The sequence below is a fragment of the Pezoporus wallicus genome, unplaced genomic scaffold (assembly GCF_028554395.1).
Source record: "Pezoporus wallicus isolate ANWC-B61680 ecotype Strahan unplaced genomic scaffold, APGP_CSIRO_Pwel_v1 contig_4901, whole genome shotgun sequence".
In the NCBI taxonomy this organism is placed as follows: domain Eukaryota; kingdom Metazoa; phylum Chordata; class Aves; order Psittaciformes; family Psittacidae; genus Pezoporus; species Pezoporus wallicus.
Window position 1 is genome coordinate 328,075 of NW_026640354.1, and position 17,948 is coordinate 346,022.

Consider the following 17,948-nt stretch of genomic DNA (forward strand, 5'->3'; position numbering starts at 1 on the left):
ATTTTCTTTCTCGCATTCATGGTTCTACCAAAAAAAAATTGCAAATCTAGAACTATACCATCATGTTAGCAGGACTGTTCACCTGAGTTACTTGATCTGAATGGTCACGTGGGATCTGATTCTATACAGATTTTTTTTTTTTAACAAGGAAAGCAAGTATCTGTCACATAGGCAAAGTTTCTCACTATTTTGTAGTAGCACATTTGGAATCCTTGTGTTGTAGCTTTTACTATGTATACTATCACAGCCATTGTAATCAGCAAGACACATTCACATCCAGAAGGTGAAGATATTCAAATAAGCAGAACTGGCCCAAAATAGCAGCCAACAACCAGTCTAAGTCCCCTTCCTGAGAAGGGCATCCCAAGAAAGGCAGCATGCTGGAGCAAGTTTCACTAACAATGACAAATCATTTTTCTTCCCATTACAAGCTCCCTTTGGTGAGGTTGTACCAAGGCAAACAAGCAATTCTGAGCCCAAGAAACTAGATGGAATTTTAAATAAACAACTTAAACAGGTATACATCTAAGATATTTCACTGCTTTTTTAAACAACTGTGGTAAGTTGTATGTAATTTTCTAAAAGCCAATGAAATCAAATCCTGAATACTGTGTATTTTACTTTTTATGAGAACTTTTATAACATTATTAACCACATCCTGAAGGCAGCATTTTAAAAATCCTCATACAGTCTTTTTGAATAAAACACAAATAACAAATTTTGGATTACAAAAAAGTACACAGGAAGCAGATTAACACCTTTATGTTACTGTGTGTGGACACTTTTTTAAACTTCTTTCACAGTAGCTTCTATCATTCAATAGTGTCATTAAGCAATTCCCAAATGGGAGGAAAAAAGGTCACAGTGAATCTCCACTGAAGAAGAAAAGTTGTGCATTTACAAAAGAAAAAAAAAAACCAAAAAAAAACCCACAAAAAAAACACAAAAAACCCAACCAAAAAAGCCCCCACTAAACAAAAAAAAAAAAAAATCAAAACACCACCACTGAAGTGACTGAAGTGAGGAGTGACATATAAAGTATTTAGTAAACTGCTGTGTCCAACATAAGATACCATCTTAGAAGATATTTTTGTGTGTCTTTTACCTCATGCTCTAAGGCAAATCATTCCATATGAATCTATACTACAGATGAACAGAAAAACATACCTATTCCTTTATTGATTTGGATGTGATGCTGTACTGGGTTTGCATGTCAAAGTTTTGGTAGTGGTGGTTAAGGAGGAGTGCGGCAGCGGTAGCTTCTCTGAGAAGATGCCAGAAGCTGCCCCCCCGTCAGTGCTGGACAGAGCCAGTTCCAGTCAGCTCCAAAATGGGCTCACTGCTGGCCAAGGCTGAGCTCACCAGCAACACTGGTAGCACCACCGGGAAAACGTATTTAAGGGAGAAAAAACTGCTGTGAAACAGCAGTCAGGAGACAGAAGTGAGAATATGTGAGAGAAACAGCTCTGCAGACACCAAGGTCAGTGCAGAAGGAGGGAAGGAGGTGCACCAGAGCAGAGATTCCCCTGCAGCCCATGGTGCAGGCCACGGTGTGGCAGGCTGTCACCTGCAGCCCATGGAGGTCCATGGCAAAGCAGATATCCACCTGCAACCCATATGGAGGACTCTCTACAGGAGGAGGGGCATACCTAAAGGAAGCTGTGACCCCATGGGAAGCCCACACTGGAGCAGGCTCCAGGCAGAACCTGTGCCCTTGTGAAGAGAGGTGCCCACGCTGCAGCAGGTTTTCTGCAGGACTTCTGATCCTGCAGAGGACCCATGCTGGAGCTGTCTGCTCCTGAAGGGACCCATGCTGAAGCAGGGGAAGAGTGTTGCTTAGACCATGACGATAACTCCTGAGTGATCTCCCTGTCCTTATCTCAAGCAAGGACTTTTGTCTCATTTACTCTCCCCTGTCCAGTTGAGGAGAGTGATAGGATAGCTTGGTGATTACTGGGTGACCAGCCAGGGTCAACCTAACACAGATGCCAGACGCCTTTACTGGCCACACAAAGACCAACTTTTCTAGGATAGCAACTTTTTCAGGTACATCACTGGATTGCCAGAACAACTCCTCACCACCCTCGCAATGCAACAGTAGAGATGATAAGGTTTCTATTGCAACACACAGAAGCTTATACAAGTCTTTCATCTGTTGAGATGACATCTCTTTGTGTGTGTCCAAGAACAATCCTAAACGTGAAACCTAAATCAAATAGAGGTTTGTTACAGGACAAAGGTGTTTTTCCAGAAGTTTACATTCTTTTTCCCAGTTAGATGGCACAGAAATAATACAAGCCTCATCTTAGAAATGCTTAGACCATCATAACTGCAATCAACTTACCAGATACTACAGCATTCACACAAAAAATGCAAATTAATTTAAATGTGCTCAAATAATTGCCTTCATCCAGACTCATATTTAAATAAATTAAAAAGAATGCTTTTAAGTTTTCTAATCTCTTGTTCATTTACAGTCATCACATATATTCCTAAGAGAATACAAGTACACATAGAATCATTGAACAGTTAGGGTTGGAAAGGACCTTAAGATCATCTAGTTCCAATCCCACTGCCATGGGCAGGGACACCTCACACTAAACCATGTCACCCAGGCTTTGTCCAACCTGGCCTTGAACACCACCAGGGATGGAGCACGCACGACCTCCTCGGGCAACCCATTCCAGTGCCTCACCACCCTTACAGTAAAGAATTTCCTCCTTATATCCAATCTAAACTTCCCCTGTTTAAGTTTTAACCTGTCACCCCTTGTCCTATCACTACAGTCCCTAATGAAGAGTCCCTCTCCAGCATCCCTATAGGCCCCCTGCAGATACTGGAAGGCTGCTATGAAGTCTCCAAGCAGCCTTCTCTTCTCCGGGCTGAACAGCCCCAACTTTCTCAGCCTGTCTTCATACGGGAGGTGTTCCAGTCCCCTGATCATCCTCATGGTCCTCCCCTGGACTTGTTCCAACAGCTCCATGTCCTTTTTATGTTGAGGACACCAGAACTGCACATAATACTCCAACTGAGGTCTCACAAGAGCAGAGTAGAGGGGCAGAATCACCTCCTTTGAGCTGCTGGTCATGCTCCTTTTGTTGCAGCCCAGGATACGGAGGGCTTTCCACTCTGCAAGTGTGCACTGAAGCCGGCTCATGTTACATTTCTTCTTCATAGAAGTCTGACAGAGAAATTTTTTTTTCCGATTGTTTTACTTTCCCCAGTGTTTCATTATTCTTTCAGACAGGCTTCTTCAGGCATCTACACAAAATAGCTTTCTATCTTTCAGCTTTGATATCGTCAGTTGTGGTACATCAATGTATAACCACAGTTGAGACTGCATTTTCACATTCTGAGGCAGCACTATGTAAAAGGGTTTACTCACCCCTCACACTTCCTAAAAGCTGGGGTTTCTTGTTCTGCCCTGCACCCCTCCTATGTCAGCACAGCTGTTTCTTCACCAAGAGCAAACCTGGGAAATAAAACTAATTCAGGCAAAAATAACTTTAGCTGCAGGGAAGGGGCAAAGTTATTTTTCAACTCTATCAGTTCCCCCCTCTGCTTGATCACACTACCACAGCACAGCTGTGACAGCAGAGCAGAGGAAAGGGGCAGCCAGGAAATGAGAGTGTTTTAGGCACCAAAGAAAACTGCATGGAACCATAGCCTAACCTTCATTTGTAAGTACAGATTTAAGAGATCTATTGCTTAAAAGGTGCTTTAACTTTCCTCTCCCTAAATTAGCTGCAGAAGCAAAAAACTGTCAAAGCCACTTCCAATAACAGGCAGCAAACATAAATGGTTAGTGAGATATTCCATGAAGACAGAGTTCAGTAGTAAAGTTCTATGGTATCAATGTAACGAACACAAAGTATGGACAATCTTTCACACATGGAGGTAATTTAATTTCTCAGATTGCTAATAAAAAAACCCTACCCTTTCAAGAATGTGATAACAACAGAAAAACAATGACGAATACAGGGCATCCATTCCTGAACAAAAAATTTGCAAAGAAAAAGCATTTATAAGAGGTCTGTAGTTCAAAGGTAGAAAAACTGCATGTTCTTATAAATGACTGGGGGTTTTCTTCAGGACTTTAATGCATACTGGGTTGCTTATAGTGCAGAATATCATGTACAATGATTGGACTCAAAACCACCAAACTGCCTAAGTTTGCTCATTTGCTGAACTGTGCTTAACCTTTGCTAAGTATTACCAAGTAACAGAGGAGGATAAAGCTTTGAAGTATGTTAAACATTTTCTTCGCTATGTCTTCGAAAGTTTTTCTGATAAGATTGTGGTAGCAACCACATAATGAACAACCAGTGTTTTATGACCTTTTCTACTGATTCTCCCAACAGAGATGTAGAGATATCACCCAAGGATGCTGCACTTATGACAGCATCAGAAACCAGTGCAGAAGTACTTAACGGGGGCTTCTTTATTTACAGCAGCAGCAAAAGGAATGCTACAGAAAACATGGACCCACTGCTCAGGAACCTAGTCATAAAAGACATGGAAAACACTGGACTTTTTTTTTTCTTTTGGTACTCCAGTTTTCACTCTTAAATTCTGCCCCCTGACCTCCCAGTTCCCCAAGTCTACCAGCACAGTATGTGGGAATGCACATCACCCATTGTCAAGGAACATATTATTAAGGAACCCTTAAGCCAGTTGTACAAGCAGAAGTCCATAGGATCAGTCAGGATGTATCTTACGGTGTTGAGAAAACTTGCCAATGTTACTGCTGGGCCCCTCTACATTATCTTTGAAGAGTCATGCCATGAGAAAGGTTTCCAATGACCGGAAAAATATACCTATCTTCAAGCTGAGCAACATGATGACCTGCTGAACTACAGGCTAGTCTGCTTCATCTCAACACCTGATAAAGTCATGGATCAAGTCTTCAAGGAATCCATTTCCACCTACATGACGACAAGAAAGTGAACAGCCAGCATGGATTTACCAAGGGCAAACCTGACTAACCCAAATGCATTCTACAGTGAGATAACTGGCTGTGTAGGTAAAGGGAGAGCAATGGATGTTGCGAGGCATTTTACATGGTCTCTCACAGGGTTCTTATAGCCAGACTAGAGAGACATGGACTGAGTAAATGAATGAGAATGTGAAAGAAAAACCAGCTGGACCACTGGGGTCAAAGGGTTATGACTATCAGTACAAATCCAGCTGCTGGCATCCCATAGTGATCAGTACAGGAGCCAGTACTGTTTAATGTCTTCGTCAATAATTTGGATGCTGGAACCAAGTGCACTCAACAAGTTTGTAGATGATGCCAAATTTGGGGAAGCAGTTGATAGACTGGAAGCCAGGGTTACAATTCAGAAGGATGGAACAGGCAAGCGAAATGGGTTGACAAGAGCCTTACGTAGTTAAACAACCACAAATGCAAAGTCCTACATCTTGACCAAATAAGCAAACTGATCTAGCTGGGCTTGGTTGGGACAGAAGGTTCCAACCCATGTGATTTCAACCAGCAGTCAGGTAAAACCAGTGACTACTTGTAGGTACAAAGCATCACTTAAGGCAACTGCACCATCATCGCAAACACCCCCAAAATGAAGTACCTCAGTCACTTCCCTTTTCTCTCTGCTACCCATTCAAACTTTCCACACAAGGGTCCAACAATAAACAAGAAGGAAAAAAAAGAGAAAAAAGAAATAAAAAGGTTTGGGGTTTTTTCCTGCTCTTTAGCACAATGAATTTATTTCTCTACTTATATAAGGACTCTATTGCTAGACTGGAGACATACTAAAAAATTCAGAAAGTAAGGAGAAAGTTTAAGGGTTTTTATATGAAATATAAATATAGGAGAGTTATCTTCCTATTTTATAAGAAAAAAATGGAAGACGGATAGGCTAGGATAGGCTAGGGGCAACTTCTGAATTGACAGTTTCCTCTCAAAATGTGAAAAAGTATATAAAGCTAACAAGCCATTTCAAGGAAGATGACATGCAAAAAAGAACAGAACACAATTTCTGTGGCAAATCAGTATGTGATGTTAATCACATATGATCTCTAATTCTAAACAGTGGAAGAGTTTTATAATATAAGCAAAACACAGCAGGAAACCTTACAGGATATTATGCATCTGATTTACACACTTCTGATTTTAGACTCAGCTATACACCATGGGATCCACCTTCATAAAGAAAAGCTAAACCTGTGCAACTGAAAATATAGGAACACTAAACAATCTATTTTTATAAAGTGCCTAAAGGCAGGGTAAGATTAATAACCTAGCCTAAGTACCTGGAAAATCAGCAACCAACACTTAGGCTTCCAGGTTTGCAGCAATAACTGGAATGCCAGGTTGAAATAAAGCACTGTATTTACATACCAAAGGGAAGAAGGAACAAAAAATAAGAATTTGTATTATTTAACACTTTCTGCAAACTTTTAAAACTATGTCACATATATTATCCCCTTTATATAAAACCATAAGGAAATTAAAGTCCAGAATGGTTCCATGACTTCTACAAGAAAATAACTTGCAAATGTAGGAAAAAAGAAACAACGTTAAAATGTAATTAAAGCCACAAAAAGCAAGACACTTAGCTGACGTTGCCAGCTGTTCAAAATCCAGCTGAAATGGACAGCAAAAAAGCACATATAAAGAAAACTTCAATTAAAAAAACTCAATAATTTGCCCAAATGAAAAAGGCACATCTCAGAAAAATCTGAGTAGGGAAAGGATGAAAGTAATATGAAAGAGTCGATTAAATTTTAAGTTGTGAGAAAATTTCACATTTGCTTTTCTGTAAAGGCCAAAGATCTGCTTTTTTCCCCCCATTCTTAGTGACATTGGCAAGCTTTCATACCTAAATGAGAGAGCAGTCAGCTGGATTAGACTGCTGATATGGCTGAAAAGTAATGCAGACTAGTTCCACCAAAACTTCCCCCTGAGGATTAGTTTTCTGCCAATTTAGTTCCTTCAGCCAACTCACCATGAAGCCAGAGAAGTGCTGGTGTTGACTCAAGCAAAGCTGTGAGCAAGTGCAGTGTCTCTGGGAGGGGCAGCAGGACTGTCACTCAGAGCAGCACAGAGCAGTTAGGGGGGCCTGGCTGTGTTGTAAATTGCTGGCACAATTACTTGCATGGCCGTTCAATATGGCCCCTAACGTGAGTTAGAAAATGACCTTGCAAGAAAATAATGTCTGGCTGGAAAAAAAGAAAAAAAACCCAAACAAACAAACAAAAACAAACAAACAAACAAAAACTAACCAAACAAAGAAAAAACCAAAAACCATCAAAACCCCACAAACAAAACAGAAACCAGAGAAATGCAACACAAATAAGCAACAGCCTCCTGCTTATACCAGATACACTATATACTTCAATTTCCTCTGCAATTAGAGATCACCAATGCAACGAGACATGATGTAATACAACTATGTTACTGCATTAAAACTACAGTATTCTTTGTAATGGAAGTATAAAAGTTCACTAGATGTAACAATGAGTTTAAGGAACACTGACAACTATTAACTAAACTGCAGTATACTAAAATTTACTAAGTGGAATTTATTTTTAAAAAGCTAAAAAATAACTTTAACATCCCTGGAAAAACAAACATTTTTCTTAGCAATTACTTGTAAAGGCAGTGAAGAAGAGCTATCAATCAATGTTTAATATAACAAAATAATACGTCAGCCTGTTGACTGCTAATAGTTACAAACCTACTGTTCAAGAAATAACACTCAAAAGACAGCTGAAGCAAAACATCCAACTTAAGACACCAGCCTCCAACTAGAGATGAGTTTCAGCCACCTTCACTCAAAGATTAAATTATCCTTACCTTGATCTATCAGTTCTTTCGATCACAGTGCACACTGTAAGACTTGCTTCCAAGTAAGGAACAGTGCCTTTTCCATCTAACAAAAGCTTTGCTGGATGACAAAGAACTTCTTTACTACATTGATAATAGGTTGGGGTTTTTTTGGTGGTATTCAACAGGTAAACATTTAGCTATATATAAAATATATTTGCCTAATGGCAGAACTGGTAATGTCAGTTAAAGGTTTAGTGCCCCACTGTGCCAGGTATATCCATCATCATAACCTGGACCAGAGCAGTCCAACAGAATAAACTTTTTAAAGTTTATATGCAGTTGTAAAGGATCCTTACATTACTTCTTGAGCAGTAAGGCTTGCTAAAAATAGTTACAAGGAACTCTAGTAAATGTTTCTAGAAGTGACCCTCAGAAATTACAAAGGCAATTGTAAATATGAAAGCTAACATCTACTTCATAGTTCAAATTCTCATCTAATAGGCTCTTGAATAATCTTTATGTTAGACTGTTGTATTAAATTGTTATCAGGATATTCACAGTTTGCTAAATGAGCCATAAAAATCAGACATGCCAAACAAATACAACACTATAACCTACACCATTAATAAAAGTATTTCAGAAAAATGAATTTTAGTGCACATGAAACAACTGTATGGCACTGGACAAAAATATTCTCATGAAAATATTTGTGCAGCGGTTTCTTACACACATATACTTCAAAGATTACATAATATTAATCGTATCATGTAGTATTATGTTTTACTACACCAGCAAAATATTACTGGTATGTATCTTCCCTAAACCAGCCTTGTGGCAAGTCTTATTTAAAAAAAATTAAAATATAAAAAACTCCAAACAAACAACAGGGAGACTTTGCTCCAGCTTATATGGTCTAAAAACAAACAAAACTCAGGAAGTCTTTGTACAGTTTCTGGATCATAACTGTTCTTTATTTACCATCACTGAAGATTCAGTCAGAGAAAGATATCACGAAGTCAGCAGCTTTCGCTCCAAATTATTCTTTCATAGGAATTACAGGGACACTCACTCAGAAATGTTTCCTTCTCTCATTCAGTGCTTGCAGTGCATACCCATTAACAAAAACTTTTTGAAGGCCTGCTGACCAACCCAGGAATAACCACAGCTTTTTAATTTATTCCCTCCTGTCTCCAGCCTGAAAACTTGTTCTGCACAGAAGTTAACCTGTTATTTAAAATAACTGCATTTCCCTGGGAAGAGTAAAGCTGCTGTTACACAAAATTATTTATCCTAAAGTTTAAGTTACATATTACAACTTAACCTGATTTAACAAGTCACCAGTGAGAGATGAAAGTAGAAATACCCTTTTTTCACATGCAGTCTGTCTGCCCTCCTCAGTACAAGCCATTGTCCAGCCTCTCCCACTTACGGTTCAGTGAGCAAATTCAACAGAGGTTTGGCAAAGAGCCAGTATGAGAAAACTGTACACAACTTCAACCTCTCTGGCAATATACTGGTCTCAGGGGTGGTAGGACAGTACAAGACATGCCACAAGACAGCAATTTGAGGCGGGAGGGAAAGGTGGGGGAGCATCGGGAGGAGAGAAGCAGGCATCTCTCCCCCACCTGCAGCCTCAGTCCAGCACAGCTGCCATATGTAGCTCGCTCTAACCAGTCAATGATGTTCTGTTATTCCCTGTCCCCAAAACAATTAATAATTTTAAGTCTTGCAAAGAGAAACAGTAAATAGTTGCCATTCAGCTTTGCATCCAAAATGGAGTTGCTTCATGATCAGATAAAAGCAGCAATGTCACAGTTGGCTGCTTTAGGGAATTCATACACCCAATTTATTATTATCCTGTACAGGACAATAGCATCACACCTTAATCATTTTACTGTTTTTCAGTTTATTTTGAAAGCTTTATTTTCCAATTTGCTATCCATGCTGCAAATTGCTACTGTACACTAAACACACATCAGTACTCTTGCATTTGCTACAATCCTTTTAATAATCAACTATCCTCATATATTAGAACATAATTCCTTTTACAGATTATTTAAAGTTATTTAAACAACAGCATTGCCAAAATGCTAATTCCTTAACTCACAGCAGACATTAAACCATAAATCAAAATAAAACATCTTCTCACAAGTTATTTACTTTTAATCATCCCTGTTAGCTACAGTACCCAAATAACCATTAGCCATTCTGTATTCTGATTTATACTAGACTGTAATTTAGAGACTGAATTCCATTTGGCACAATCCCCAGGTCTGTGCATGTAGACTACACCATAGAAGAAAATTAAATAAGTCTTCAGTACTTTTATGACATTCTGTTGAAAGTACTCAAAAGACATCTCAAAAATACGCCTATCTACTAACGAACTACTAAGCTCTACTTATACCATGTTAGCAGTTCTCAAAGAAAGCTTCCAATCTAAATATGTGTCACTGAATTAGGCAGTGATTTAATTATTAAAAATACACTGTTTGATTTTAACCCACTATTTAACAACTGGTTACCTTTCCCACATTTCCTAAAGGAAATTTTGTGGCCTCAGCAGCAAAATGAAAAACATTTTTTTTCATCTTATATTTGTGAAGGATCAAGGCAATAAAGATTGCTAGGTAATTATTTCTGTGTCACGATATCCATCAACACAGGCTGCTGAGCACCCACTATGGAAGTGCCATTTACTACTACGAACACAACATTCATATGCAACTGACTTGGCCAACGTAAGACACCAAATTTTACTTCACCTGAAAATATTATACACACTAGGCTGCTGAACACCGTAAAAGGAAGTTTAATAACGCATGCTTTAAAAAACTGTGTAAGATCAAATTACCACCAGGTTTAATTCTACGTATACAGTGAATAAGAATAGTAAACTTTTTACTAGTGCTTTAGTTTTCTTAAATGTAAGCACAAAGTAATCAAGTACAGAGCATTAGACAAATTTCAACCTATGTAAGAATATCTCAACCTCAAAAACCCTCTAAATTGAAACCAAATAGGTGCTAAAACATGAGCCAAAAGAAATTAACTTTCCAAATTACTTCCCCAAATGGAAGTTCCTTTTAGTTCAGAACAACCAAGCTAAGAGAAAAACTACATTTGCTGGTTAACCTGTAAAAAGAATTTGTTGCCTTTATTTCTCCAACCTCCCCCACCACAACAGCTCCATTTTTGTTTATCTTGTTTTCTCAGTCTCCTGCAGCTATTCTGTACACTCTTCTACTCCTTTCTGCAAGATACACACAGATGGAGGCACACACTGTCCTGTGTACTTAGCGCTCTGGCTGTCCTGATCCCAGACTACTCTGCCACTCTATGAACTCACATGTTAGAAGCAAACCAAGCCATACTGAGGCAGCACTGAAACCTTTACTTCAGGAACCCTATTTTGACTTCCCTGTTTTATGGAAGTAAGCGTCTCAAAATTCCTAGATGTTTACCTGTGAGATCTCTACTTCTCTGCAAACAAAAGGTTTAATAGCTATTAGTGGGAAGAGAGGAGACAAAATTATGCGATATGACCTAAAACCCCCTCATATTCTTATAAAGCAGTATTTAAAAGTGGTGAGTTTGGTGATCAATCTCACATCATAGGGCCTGCTACAACATAACACACCTTGAAACCCCTTAGTTCTCTACACGAAGAGACACAACTAAAACTCCATAGAAAGTCTGACCCTGCACTGCAATTCATGCAGTCTTACAAAAACAACAGTAATAAAAGCCAAAGTCGTTGTTGAAACCATTACAATAAATAGTCTATCACATTTTATCCTTGTACATAAAACAAGAAGCAAAAGACTAAAATACCCAAATAGGATCATCATAAAAGTATCTGTGCAAACAGACATTTGCAAAATACTGGTTTATGCTTGCTATCAAGCCACATATTGCTGTAATTACTTGTGTTATTACTATTACTTTTGTATTTCTACTTACATAAAGAAGAGGGTAAGGATCTCTTTTAGGAACATTCTCTCCCCCCCCCAACCCTCAGTAGAATTTCTGTACTTTTTCTGAGGAAAGAGTAGTGTTTTACTACCAAATCCAAGTGCCAGAAAATAACCAATGAAGCATCCCATACAAGACAGTTACTCTTACACCTGAAGCTTCTATGTCCCACTTTGTGCAAAAATATTACAGTAGTAGCTATTTAGGAAAAACTACCAAATAATAAATGCCTCCATAATGAAAACCAGAATAGTGCACACAGATGCTTTCAAATGGAGATAGATGAGGACAAACCTGGGCTCCTAGAATCCTAAATCTTGAAATTAAAAAAAAGGTGATTATGCGGAAGAGGACTTGGACACAGGCTATTATTTAAGAATGTGCTACCAAGCATATTACAACATGTGTTTTAGAGCATTAACAGATAAGTTAATTTTTAGCATTTTTCTACATGTCTTAAGAAGTAGCCTAGCTTACTCAAAAGTCAGATAGGCACATATAAAAAGTAAGACAATAAGAAAATATTTTCACTTTGAGAAATAGTTCTCAGCAAGTAGATTTTGGTCCTAAAATATAATCTGTCATTGAAGTTAATAAGGTTTCTTAGTCTTAAAACTATTGGAAAGGACATCTGAACAAAGGTCTCAAAAGACACATAGGCAGTGTTGGAAAGAAATTCTGAATGGGTTAGAGACTGGGAGACATAAGCAAACATAGAAAATTCACAAATTTCTCACTTTGCAATCAAAAAATACTCTAAAGAAAAACAGACGAAAGGAACAGAACACATCAACATTTACGGGACTGACACAAACCAAAGAATAATTCAACATCATAGAGCAGGAGTTTAGATTATGATAAAGGCACAGAATAAGTGAATGATACCTGAAATATCCCTTCCCCTCATTTTCAAGCTAATACTCATCTCCACTAGGCCATAAACAAAGCAGCAGACTGCTTCAGGAACAGTTACAACAATTAATAATTAAATTTCACTGTTAAGAGAAAAATGAAGAGTCACAGAAGACAGAAAATCCTCAAGTGTTCTACCTGAATATAAACTCCTCTCTGCCCTCCTAACTTGTATTACTCCTGTCAGTGATTTCTCAATATGATCAAAAGAGGGGGAGGGGAAGGAAGAAAAAGGCAGGAAAGGCTGATGACTTCAAATGGCAGCTCTGTGTCTATACACTAAGATAAAAATTCTGCGTGTTTCTGTACCACTCCAGAATCTCAGCTACCTTTAAGAAAATACACAAGCCTACAACCCTTACTTTGTGAAGACAATTCTTTACATGTGAGCTGAATGAAAAACAAAGTCTTCTAAAGTCCTCTGACAGACAACTGTGAAGTTTCTGTTGCTGCTGTTAATAGGAAGTCCACATAGTTTTCTCTACGGTTATTAGGAAACTTGTAGCCAAGAAAATGGGATGAAAATTGAGCAAATTCCTGTCATGACTAAACTGAAATCTCTCAGCAGCTCTGAAGGTAGGGATTGGCAACATTCCTTAGGAAAGAGATCCTCAGAAAGAAAATTCAATACTGGTTCTCAGTATCACTACTGTAACCACCAGGAGACTGAAGAGGAAAAAAAAAAAAAAAAAAGGCAGGAAGGAACAAAATGTTTCTCCTTTCATCAGGAAAATAGATGCATATAGGAATACTTTAAAGTTTGCCTATTATCAACTGCACAAACATGGGGAAGCTTTAAATGAAAGGCTGGAAAAGAGAAAATTACAACTGCATTGCAACTCAGCAATATCCAAGGAGGCAGAATATAACACAAGTTCTTACAATTATTCTCCAGCGGGAATGATTAGGAGTCGTCTCCATTCCCACATGCTAAATATCCCCCTATTTTAAATCCAAAAAGATTTGCCTGTCACTGTTTCTTATTTTAGGTGTGACTATCAGTTGAAAAACACAGGAATTCCTTCAAGTGGGAATCACTAAAGTTCTACTCCTCCAAGTCAGGAAAGAATTTGCATGCCACAGGGCTATTTGTTACTGTGAATTTCTGCATATTCTGCCTATAACTTAGAAACCTTACTTTAGGAAAGTAAATTCAGAAAAGTTTTACTAATTCCATGTGTAAACTAGCTTAAATAACAAAAATAAGGCACTTTCCACACTTCTAAAGTCTAACAGTCCTGACATTTCATGAAAAGTAAACACACAGACCATGTATATGGCTGTATACAACATAACGACTACTAGCACTGCTCCAGAATGGTAACAAATGCAGCTTCAAAAAAAGAAAAAAAAAAAAAAAGTCAAACGTTATAGTTCTAAGAATCTTTTTCATATTTTCCATTGAACAGTCTATACAACACAGATAAATAATGATGATACATTAGATATGCAAAACTGGACAAAGAAAAACATGTACCAGTATGAATCACTGTATTCAACAACAGCATTACCAGAAAGGCAACAGATAAATCACTCATGGAACACCCTTCCAGAAAGACCGTTTCGTTTTTACTGGAGAAGAAAATAATAAAAATATTAAAAAGAAGCAACTTTAACAGCAGAACAACAGCCACATTTCTTCATAGTAACGTCTGTTACACTAAATGAGCATCTTACTAGACATGTGGAATCAAAAAAAAAATTCTGAACAACCATCACACTTAAAAGCAATTTATTTAATTTACCTGCATGTTTAAGTCTGACTGATACTCAGCATAAGCATGATAGAATCAGAAGTTTCTGTGTACACATATGTATACACACATACACATATAGGTACATATTTCAACAGCACTGTTTCCATTAGACTGAGTTTAATCAGTGATGGATTTAACATCTATTTGGCACATAATCAGTTTTATGCTTTAACACCAGGGATGGACAGAAGAGTCCCCCCCCTTCCTCTTTACCAGCCTTTAATATAACACTTCCAAAAACATCAAGTAAACAATTTTTGATTGTTGCTTACATAGACTTCAACAGAGTTAATGAAATATACACAGACCACTTATAGATGTAACTATAGGTTCATGGACTAATCATCATCTTGCAATAGAAGTTGCCATATTTCCTACTCTATACACTTTTATCCCTGCTTTTGTCCACGTTACACTTGTTTCACAATTCTGGCACTCTTGCGCTTGTCTCACCTTTGGATAATGGTGGTTCTACCATCGTTAGGTGCATCTAATGTGCTCTCAGCTCCAGATTACAGATTGCCAAAAAACCCTATATATACATATTCTGTGACTTTACATTTTCCTATAAAGTCAACATCCCTAATAAGCACATCTCATCCCTCTCAAATAACATCAGAAAGCCTTCTTTTTCCTTTGTTTCAAATCAGTACAAAGTTTACCAGCTCTTACTAGATCTGGTATAGTACTATCATCCCATTTGGACTCGGGCCATCCTCAGAATTTTTTTGTCACCATCCACATTAGTTTTGCTTCACACATGCATGCGCACTCACACGCTATCACATCATCAGTCCTAAAATTAACACGCCCCCAAATACTGAGGAAACACAAAACCAGCTGATAACTCAATTCACCAGCTGTGGAATATCAAAGCTTCTAATGGGTACACTACCCAGTGTTGTATTGGTCCTGCTCTTGGAAAGACATCTCCTAAGTAGAAAACATGTGGGTGATGTGTATGAAATCTGTCTTTTCTTAGCCACCTGTCCAGCCAGCAAATAGCCAAGGTGTACAAAAGAAGACAGTGACTAGTCATCATCACCTTGACACTTTTAGTTGTCTGAGCAAAGCTCACTGTATTCTGTGGAGAGAGTTCAGGAAAAAACAGAGTGTCTGCATTTCACCACTTTAAAGCTAATAGGGAAGTAACATAATAGCCATTATTAAGCAGAAAGAGTTTCTGAACATCAGAATTTCAGATTAATTACTCAAAACAACAAGCAGTATTTTTGTTCATACAGTACCTCTATTCCAGAACATCTAGTAATAAAAAACAAAGCCCAACATACTGCAGCAAGAGACAATCTGCAAGAGGTGTGTGCTCTGCGTAATAAAGGTACTGCAAAATCTCCAATGCTAAACTTATCCCCGACTTGAAAAACTCTGCTTATGAGGAATAATGTATTTCATTAACATGTATTTTTCTTTGTTATCATCATGGTACTTTAGCAGAATTTAACAGACTATGGCCTATGCCATCAGGATATGTGCTTATAGCAATGTAAGATTACAATAGCAGATTTATTTTTTTTCTTATTGGTGAAACTGAAGTCTCAACAGTTAGAGGCATTCGAATTTCAGGAGACTTTCTGCATTATAATTAATAGCTTTATAGCGACAAAAAACAAGCAAACAAACAAACCAACCACCTAACCCATACATCAAAAAAATTACTCAAGGCTTTATACACGCTAAAGGTTTCTTTCACTTGCTATGGACAGATTCATCATCAGCCTCGTATGGTAAATGTAAGGATGATACCCCTCCCAAAATTAACCTCACTCCCAAACATTTAAAATAGTATTTTAGAAGCACACGAGCCTCATTATATGGTAGAGTGAAAGGGTACGGGCTAGGCCGGGGCCTGAGACCAAGCTAAAGGCAAGGCAGTGCAGCGGGGAGGCGGCACAGCAATCCTGGCCTCCCCTCCTCACCTAGAGCTACCCTTGCTCGGCCGCCCACCAGCCCACCGACCCGCCGACAGAAGATCCCTCCCGCTGCAAAACCGGCCCTGCTGCACCAAGCTCTGGCTACTCTCAGACCTCTGCCCCTACAAAGAAACCACTGCACTTCCAAAGCCTCGGTACATTAAAAGAAATAAAAGAAAAGGAATAAGGCATAGACTCGCCCTCACTAACCCCTCCCTCAAAAGTAGGTCTCTTTTCACCAAATCAAACCACCCCTTAACGGCACCCACCCTTCCCCCACTACGAAGCCACCTCTCATTGTCGTCGTCCCCCGAAGGGGACCCATTCCTCCCCCTCTACCCCTCAGATGCACACACGCACGCCTCTCCCATTCCCCGGTCTGTACTGTGCCCCTTACTGGTTGCCAGAAGGGAAATGCAGCCCGTGGGCCGCATTCCCCCCCTTCTCAGCCATATACTCACCTTCCAGAAACAAGCTGTCTCTGCAGCCGCCGCCACTGCTGCCACCGGCCATCTTCCTGCTGCCGAGCCTCGCTCCCTCACTCACTCCATCGCCCAGAGAGACGGCGGGGCCTGGCCCTTCCCCCGGCCTGCGCGCTCCGCCGCCCACCCCCACTGCGGAAGGCTGGGTGACCCGCAGCGGCGGCGGCGCCTCCGAGGCCCGGCCCTCTCTTGCTCCGAGTCCGCGCGCACGGCGGCCCGGGCCGCGCTGCTTTCCGGGCCCCGTGCAGGAGGAAGCAGAGGAAGCGCACCCGCTCCTCCCTCACCGAGCCCGCCACCAGCAGTCCCCCGAGCGGTTGCCGGCTGGGTCTGGCCCAGCAGCCGCTGATGGCGCCCGGCGGGGGAGGCGGGCCTGGCTGGCTCTCCGCCGGCGGTACCTCAGAGCACACGGGGAGGATAAGGGAATGGTGCGCGTCGAGCTGCCGCCACTCTCCTCCATGAACGGCGCGGCGGGACCTCACCGGCACACCCCTGCCGGGACCCCCGGCTCGCCCGGCCCGGCACCCGCGCTTCGCCGGCGGCCCCTAGACGATAAAATGGCCGCAGTAAGGCTGCGCCCTGTAATGCCTCGGGCTCTCCCGCTCCCCCCTTGATCAGCTCGGAGGCGGCAGCTTTTGGGAGGTGAGGAGGTGGATCGGTTTGAGTAAAATGAATGGACTTTCAGGAGCCTGGAAGCCCATGGCGCAGCTCTGGAGCCCGCTCGCCTGTCACCGTGCTCACGCTTGGGTTAGAGGCCACGCAGGTCTTAACGAGTTCTTACAAATCATGAAGGCTGTGGCCTAATCAAGGCGTATTTAAATGCAAAACTGGATTCTGCAAAACGAACAGCGTTGCCAAGCCAACTATACAGAAATTGCAAGTCATGCTCTCAGGTGTATTTGAATTTAAAAGCATGTGAGGTTTTACATTTTAAAAAGACTTCTTGTGAAGCCAAAGTATGAAAAATACGTTCCTTTAAAATCTGGGAGGTAAACTGTGACAGTCTTGAAGTAGGGAAAAGTAGATCCTCCTTTCTTGAATGGGTTCCTTCATCTGGAATTCTCCTGACCTGATTTTTACTGTAGAACTGGGGAATTTTTATGTC

General features: G+C 40.1%; 1 protein-coding gene across 5 annotated transcripts in view; it reads right to left on the minus strand.

The window, feature by feature from the left end:
• The window catches only part of SENP6 (SUMO specific peptidase 6), a 75,070-nt gene extending 57,731 nt beyond the window's left edge, over positions 1 to 17,339 (minus strand). For 4 of the 5 annotated variants that reach the window (XM_057418859.1, XM_057418860.1, XM_057418858.1 and 1 more), the window contains exon 1: positions 16,826 to 17,339. Coding sequence is in view for 1 of the 5 variants with exons in the window: in XM_057418862.1 (XP_057274845.1) it covers positions 16,826 to 16,877 (52 nt within the window). In the remaining 4 variants the exon portion in view is untranslated. The remainder of the gene's footprint in view (positions 1 to 16,825) is intronic. The other variant, XM_057418861.1, reaches the window with a different exon arrangement.
• Between the last annotated feature and the right edge of the window lie 609 nt (positions 17,340 to 17,948).